The sequence below is a fragment of the Chinchilla lanigera genome, unplaced genomic scaffold (genome assembly GCF_000276665.1).
Source record: "Chinchilla lanigera isolate Chin_1 unplaced genomic scaffold, ChiLan1.0 scaffold00049, whole genome shotgun sequence".
Taxonomy (NCBI): domain Eukaryota; kingdom Metazoa; phylum Chordata; class Mammalia; order Rodentia; family Chinchillidae; genus Chinchilla; species Chinchilla lanigera.
In genome coordinates, this window is record NW_004955450.1 from 10,812,935 (window position 1) to 10,821,035 (window position 8,101).

At 50.1% G+C, this 8,101-nt stretch overlaps 1 protein-coding gene across 3 annotated transcripts in view; it reads right to left on the bottom strand.

Moving 5' to 3' along the window:
- Znf609 (zinc finger protein 609) overlaps nt 1-8,101 on the bottom strand; it is a 197,809-nt gene that overhangs the window by 8,174 nt on the left and 181,534 nt on the right. For all 3 annotated transcript variants that reach the window (XM_005393752.2, XM_005393751.2, XM_013518863.1), the window contains 2 exons: nt 6,156-6,243; nt 941-3,278 (listed from right to left, as the gene is read on the bottom strand). In XM_005393752.2, coding sequence (XP_005393809.1) covers nt 941-3,278; nt 6,156-6,243 — 2,426 coding nt within the window. The remainder of the gene's footprint in view (nt 1-940; nt 3,279-6,155; nt 6,244-8,101) is intronic.

An 8,101-nucleotide genomic window follows, 5' to 3' on the forward strand; every position in this document is an offset into this window, starting at 1 on the left:
GAGGGGAGATAGCTTCCCTTCTTCAGAGCAAGCTTGGGATAGGGAGCAACTGTTGCCACCTGGATCACAGGAGCAAGTAACTGGCACCAAGAGGGAAGGGAAGACATTCTAAGGTTCTAACTGGAATTTTTTTTTTTTTTTTTTTGGTACTGGGAATTGAATCCAGGGCCTCTGACTCAGTTATAGTCCCAATCCTTCTTAATTTATTTATTTGTTTATTAACATAGGGGGTTGAACCAAGACCTCTGCATGGAGTTTCATCCCTAACCCTTTTTCAATTTTATTTTGAGACAGAGTTTTGCTGAATTGCTAAGTTGATCAGGCTGGGATTGAATTTGAGATCCTCTTGCCTCTGCCTCCCAGAATGCAGAGAGTATAGGCATGTGCCACTATGCCCAGTTTATAAAATCCTTTTTAAAGTAATTCAGTAACTGAGTGGTGTATTTTTTACTTACTCTAAAAAAATGGAGTGACCACCTTAACTCATTCTGTTGGAACCTAATTAGTGCAAAAGGTATTGGGTTAGGAATAAAGGTTTTCTGGGTTCTAGTCCTGACTCTGCTAGTGGAGGTTCAAGTAACTCTAGACCAATTAAGCTAACATACCTGGGTCTTTCTTGTCAGATGGATAATACTGTTTTATAGAACGGAAAATGTACTGGGAGTGATGCATGCCCAGCACTCAGGAGGCTAAAGCAAGAGGAGTGCGAGGTTGAGGCCGGCCTGGACTACACAGTGAGACCCTGCCTCAAAAACCTATATACCATATCAAACCAAAGTATACAAAAAAAAAAAAAAACCCAAATATGAAAATGGTTCACAAAGACAAAGAAATTCTGCAAGTATATAGCTTTCTTGCTACTCAACGGTATGGAAGCCTGACGTGTGAGGGAAGAGCTTCCCACGCAGCATTTACACTTCCTCCCAGGGGCGTCAGTTACCTGTCGGTACCAGAGAATGGGGTCCACCTCTGCCTGGCGGCCACACTCAGTGCCTGGCTTGCCCTCCGAGGCCTCCTTTCCTAGGTGGGTGGCCTCGCTGAGCTTCGCCTTCAGACCTTCCGGGGTGTGGCTGGGGAGTCTGGAGGCATCGTCCAGTTTGGGAATGATGACTGACTTGGCGGGGTCATTCCCCGGCTCCTTGGCCTTGCCAGGCCCCGACTTCACCAGGTCCGTGAGGCTGGGGGCCTTGGTGAGGGTTGGTGGGATGGATGGTTTCTGCTTCCACTCCTCCTTGAGCACAGCCTCGCGGTCCTTGAGGCCCAGCTCAGCCTTCTTGTCGGGGCCCCGAGGTGGCTCCAGGCCCTGGCGCTTCTGCTGTTCTTCATACTGCTGCCGGTAGGCCGCGTTGGTGCTCAGCAGGTGTGCGTGGTAGCCCTGGTCGCCGTAGCCATAGGGCGGCACGTAGGCGTACTGGTTGTAGTACAGCGACTGCATGTACATGTTGGGCCGCTGCTGGATGACTGAGGGTTGCTGGCTGGCACCGCTCAGATCAGGCTTCTTTTCCTCACATAGGTCATTCTTCCCTTTGCCCTCCAGGCCCTCGGGCTCCTCCTCCTTTTTTGGCTTCAAGGCCTGGCTCTCCACGCCCACCTGGCTGCCAGGGTTCAGAGCCCCGGGGCTGGACTGGGCATAGCTTGGAGAGTAGTAGCTCTCAAAGCCTTGGTAATACGGGGAGTCTTTGCTCTGCGGCTGAGGGGGAAAGAGGGTTTTCTTAGCCCCTTCCTTCACCAGCTGCTCTGGGTCCTTTGACTTGAGGCTGTCTACCTTGCCCTCCCCATCCTCCCCTGCGTCAGAGATGTCGGAGTAGGCAGGGCTATTGGTCTTTACTGAGCTCGCCTCCGCCCCGTTCTGGGTCACCACATGTAAGGGCGTCAGGGGCTGGGTTGGGGGTGTGCTGTCCAGGCGGCTGCCGCCTCCAATGGAAGGGCTGGGGGCGTTGTCTGTGAAGCTATAGATCTTGTCGGCCTCTGCCTTGATGCTCGCCAGGCGGCTTTGGTGGGGGTCAGAGGAGCCATTCAGGAGCCCCTCTATCTTCGCCCCATCTCCTGACGATTCCCTGAAGGGGCTTTTTCCTTCTTCTGCTCGACAGACCTTCCCAGGGGTGAGAGGACTTTCCAGGTCCTTGGACGACTCCTTCTTCTTTTTGTCCTTCTTCTTCTTGTCCTTGGCGGGCGTCAAGGCGGGGCTGGCTGTGAAGGGCTCCCCCATCACGGTGGGCTTGGGCTGGATGGGCTTGAGCTGCGGGCTGTTTGGCACGGCCTGCACCACTGTGGCGGTGAGGCCTGAGGACGAGCCCGGGCTCGCCGCCGTGAACGTGGCCGTCTGGAAGGTGTAGATCTGCTGCGGGGGGATGGCAGGCGCGATGGGCCGGGCTGATTTCAAGCTCTTGGAAGGCATCTTTTCAGGTTTCAAACTAGAGGGTTTTTTACATTTTTCTTTTTCCATGCACTTTCTTTCCAAAGAGTCAAAGGCATCATTACTTGTTTCGTCCATGACTGACGGCCCATCCTCAGAGCCGTCATTGGATAAGGCCCCGAGGTCCGTGTCCCCTTCCCCACTCAGCTTTTTCTTACAGAGGCCTTTTGTGCTGAATTTGCTTGACGGAGAAGGGCTGTGGGGCTCTACGAGCCGAACTTTGGGGGTAGCTGAGCGGGCAGGGGACAGGGAGCCTTTCTGGGAGACGGGCGCTCCATTGCAGCTCACGAGGTCTGCGTGGAGGGCGGGCTCCTCTCCATACTCGCTGTCTCCATCTGCTTCTGGCTTGCTGTCCTCGTCCGTGTGGGCGTGGGCCTGGTGGTACTTGAGCCCGTTGATGTGCTTGTACTTCTTGTTGCAGTTTGGGTGGGGACAGTCAATCAGGACTGGGGAAGGACAGTTTCTATCCAGGACGGTGGGCTCCACCTTGGTCCCAGGGAGGGGGCCAGTGGCTGAGCCCATGGAGTTTGTCCGGACTCGCTTGCTCCCCTTGGAGTCCTCTGAGCTGGAATTCAGCTCCATGTCTGACAGGGGCTTGTTTTTCCTCTTACTGGCAGAGGAAGGGCTGGCCTTGACATCCTCAGACGAGCCGCTGGCAGGTGGGCGATGCTCTGAAGAATTCTGGCTGCCCCGACGGCCTTTGCTGCTGGCTCCTGCTCGCGTTTTGCTGCTGCTGCTGGTCCCTTTGCTGTCAGAGGCAGTGGCCGTCTCACTGACAGGGGTGTTACTGTTGGGACGCATGCGTTTGCCCCGCCCTCGACCGTTGCGCATTTCCAGGTCACTGGTGGGGGAGTCACAGAACCTTGGCAAAGGATAAACACAATAGCATGTTAGTAAGAAGAGAAACAGCTGGGGCTGTGGGCTCACCCCTGTAACCCCCAGTTACTGGGGAGGCTGAGGCAGAAGGACCACTAGTTTGAGGCCATCACACTGAGCTACATCCCTAGCCAACACTCCTTTCTCCTTTCCCTCCCATTTTAAAGTTTTTATTTTGCCAGGTGTGGTGCTATAATCCCAGCACTTGGGAGGCTGAGGCAGGAGGATCACGGCAAGTTGAGGCCAGCCTAGGCTACGTAGTGAGTCCAGGTCAGCCTCAGCTACACAGCGAGACCCTGTCTCAAAATTAAATAAATGAAGTTTTAATTTTGAGATAGGGTCTTGCTAAGTTACTACGTTGCCCAGCCTAGACCTGAACTGGTGTTCCTCCTGCCTCAGCCTTCCCAAGTACTGGGATGATAGGCATGAGCCACCCAACCTGGCTTCTTTCTCCTCTCCTGCTCTGTTTTTTAAAAATACATGTTTGTGATACATAGAAAATATATTCATCATGGGGAGATTGGTACCTATACAGCACCTTGATCCTTTTTACCCCTTCCTCATCTCCCCAGTTCTTTCATTTTTGTTTGAGACAGAGTCTTGCTATGTAGTTCAGGCTGGCTTTTAAACTCACTGGGTAGCACAGGATGGCCTCAAATCTTAACCCTCCTATCTCAGCCTCCCCAGTGCTGGAATTACAGTGTGTTGCTATCATGGTACATTTTGCAAAAACATCTTTAAACCAGTTTAGCTGAAGCCTCTGAAGAACCTTTTGGATGATGATCATTACTCTCAATAAATATGATCTGATGAAAGCACTTCTGATTGTGTGAGACCATGTTAACGAGGAGCTCCTAAGTTGCTAGCCACATACTGGTGGTAAATTCTCCCCAACCTTCCTCTCTAAAGCCCTGCAGTTTGTTCCATCAGGCAGAGGCAGTCACGTGGCCAGAATCATGGTTTCAGAAAGGACTTTAAAACCTCACACGGGCTGAGAGTGGTGGTGCACGCCTGTAATCCCAGCACTCGGGAGGCTGAGGCAGGGATATCATTGAGAGTTCGAGACCAGCCTGGGCTACAAAGTGAGCTCATGGCCAGCCTGAACTGCATAGCAAGACCCTGTCTCAAAAAACAAAACAAAACAAAAAAAAACCTCACACAGACACTGAGGCCAGGCCTGCTGCAACCCTCCAGCACTTACAGGCCTGACAGATTGCCATGACCAGAATCCGCCTCTACTTTCAGCCCAATGTTGTTTTCTAAACCCCTTCCCACAAAGGTACACACAAGTAGAAAAAGCACTTGCCCATTTAGGAGGCCCTGAAATCCATCACAGACATCAGACTCAGCAGGACATGCATTATTTCAGTGTCTGGAGATTTGCACTAGGAGACATTTCTGATCCTAAAGTTGCTTTTCATGGAGCCCAAAACACTGTCTAAAAGTAAATACTCAGCTAAGGGTAGTTCCTGTTTGGACCTGGTTTTGACTTTTGCCCTAGGGGGATATGGAGCAGATTGTTTCTAAGACTCTGGAAGCCACAGTGATGGCAGAAGAAAAGCAATCGCTAAACTGCCCAGGCTGGGCTCAACCCTCCTGCTGTCGCTTCCCACAGTGCTGTGACTGCAGGTGTGCAACACCACACCTAGCTTCTCTTCCTCGTTCCCTCCCTCCCTCTCTTTCTCTCTCTCTCTCTCCCTTCCTCTTTCCTTTGAGGTGGGGGGCTCACTCTATGTCACCCAGGTTGGCCTTCAACTCGGCCTCTGGAGTAGCTGAGATGACAAGTGCTTCACTGAGTTTGGCTTGATAACAGGGTTTCTGTGGTCCATGCTGGCCTCAGGATCGCCTTGCCAAGCCTGGGGGTGCTGGGAACTGACCCCACTTGCAATGCCTGTGACGGTGAGGGACATGTGAGCGTGTGGCAGCTGCATTAAACGGGCAGCTCCCAGGGTGCTGTGTGCACACTGTAAAAGATTCCGTAACATTTGGGCTCCTCACACCTCTGGCAAACTGGGTCCTAATTTTAGGAACAGACTGTAAGATGCCACTCACTGAAAGGTTAATCTTTCCTTTTAATTAAAAAAATTTGTGTGTGTGTGTGGTACTGGGAATTGAACCCAAAGCCTCATGTGTATCAGCCAGTGATTTACTGCTGAGCTGTGCCCCATCCCCGAGATGGTAATCTCAGGCAAATTACAACCTGAGACAGTCCTGGGAAGCCGATAAAGGCTCGTAGCATTCATAAAACTGAAAATGTTCTTGAGTTTATGTTTCTGAAAAGCAGCTATCATTACGAAGCATCACCAGTACATACCTGTTAACTCAGACTTGACGGCCTTGGTTTCCATGCGGCTAGGGGAACAGAAGCTACAACGTGTAGGGGCTTAAAAAGAATTTCTCCTCATCCTGGTATGTTCTCTCCCACTCAACACTTGGGCATGTAAGTCACTGTTCTTTTTTATTTTACTTATTTATTCTGTTTTTTTTTTTGGTACTGGGGACTGGACCCAGAGCCTTCATACTAAACTACATCCCCAGCCCTTTTTAGATTTTGAGACAGTCTTATTAAACTGCCTAGAGGAGCCGTGAACCTGCAATCCTGCCTCAGCTTCCTGAGTGCTGGGATTGCAGATGTGTCACCAAATCTATCTTATTTATTCTGTTTATTTTTTTGGTGCCAAGAACTGAACTCAGGACCTTGCACTTGCCAGGCAGGTGCTGCACTGCTAGGCAATATTCCCGGCCCTTATTTATCCTCTTTAGAATGCTGGATAAATACAGTGCCTTCTCTTGTCTCCACATTATTGATGTCCTTTAAAAGATGGTATGCAACTATATCCGGATAAAGGTGGCTCCGACTCACCGTGGGGGTGCCCAGTCGTGCCGTGTGCAGTCGAGCAGCGTTCCCACGTACGTCTTGTTCCTCCACGTCACGTTCACCACCAGCATCCCTGGGAAACGAGAAGATGGAGACGTGAGTTGCATAAGCCCTGCGAGTGCAGTCTTCACCTGGGCAGCACTTTGCCTTCTGCAGGAGGTGCTCAAGATGCCGTGGACCCCGGGACAAACAGTCCCAGGGAACGACTGCAGCATGCTGAGACCACAGGAGTGGGCAGCAGCTCAGATGCTTGGGGTGGTCAGGATAGCAGTGTATGTAGCACACTGACTCAGGACAAAGGAGACTTAGCCAGCTCCACAGGGCTGCACCCAGCCTGGTACAGTCAGGACTTTGTATCACACGTGTCCATTTCTTTTCTTTTTTGTCTTTTTTGAGACAGGGTCTCACTATGCAGTTCAGGCTGGCCTTGAGCTCACTTTGTAGCCCAGGCTGGTCTTGACTCACAACGGTCCTCCTGCCTCAGCCTTCTGAGTGCTAGGATTATAGGCATGTGCCAGTCCATTTCTTTTCTAGAATAAGATACCACAGTGAAAAGCATTATTTACGTTGTTTTCACACTTTACACGGATGGAGCCAGGGGGTGCACTACAACTTACACTCCTCACTTCATGCTACAAATTGGAGATTTATCCACGATGATACAAAAAGCTTGATCCATTCATTTTAACTGAGCTCAAAGTACTAACTTCAATAAAATTTGATCACAATTTATATGTTTTCCTGTTGGGGAACATCTTAGGGGTTTCGGGGGTACATTTTCACTTTTAAATGATATCATAATGAATATTTCTGACATGTTTGTTTTATTTAGAAATGTTTTTGAACAGGTAATATAATTATACTCCAAAAGATAGCCAAAAAACCTGCCAAACAAACTCCAAAATAAAATGAAGTGTCACTGTCTTTCAGTCTTCCAGTTCTACTCAGAAGCATCAAAGGGAGTGGGGCATGGCAGTGCACACCTTCATACCAGCACTCTGGGAGGAAGGATTAACTAATGTTCAACTTGTAACACCCAGCTGAACTGAATCAGTGTGGTACTGGGCGTGGAAGGTCCACCTGAGATTTGTTGCCAACGCATAAAAAGAGAACTGGAGGGGAAGAGGGTGCTGTTGATTGTCCTGGAGGAGCCTGTTCGCTGGCTTTCCTGGTATGAACTCGGCTGTTCTCATCTTTGGAGGAGCTCGGGTTCTCACTGTTATTGAGGATGGCTGTGGTTTTCTAAGGACGAGCTCTGGTCCTCACCTTGAGCATCGCTTCCTAGCTATAGTGCAATCCCTCAGCCTGCTGGCACAGATCCTTCCTCCTGCTGGTGCAGACCTTCCAGCCTCCACCACTGACCTCTGGGCCTTTCCAGTGCAGATCCTTGGGACAGACTCACATGAGACCCTTTGCCATGGGCTCTAGGCCTTTGGCTGGATTCATGCAGCACATTGCCATGGGATCCAGGCCCTCAGCTGGATTCTTTGGGTCTCTAGTGTGTGGATAGATTTCCTGTACTCTTTTGCACTTGATTTGTATTTGGTGAATATTATAAAATAATCCTATAAATTATGTGCTCTATTAAATCCATTCCCTTGTAAATCCTGACTACAACAGGACTGAATCTAATGCCTTCCCACTGAGCTATACCCCCAACTCTGTTTTGTTTAAAGTTTTTGACACAGGGACTTGCTAAGTCACTAAATTGCCCAGGTAAGACTCAGTGCAGTCCTCCAGCTTTAGCCTCTCAGACTGCTGGGATTGCAGGCCTGCCTCACTTCTGGCTGTAATTTTTTTTTTTTTTTTTTTTTTTTTGTCTTTTTGAGACAAGGTCTTGCTATGCAGTTCAGGCTGGTCTTGAACTCACTTTGTAGCCTAGGCTGGTCTCGTACTTGCAATGATCCTCCTGCCTCAGCCTCCCGAGTGCT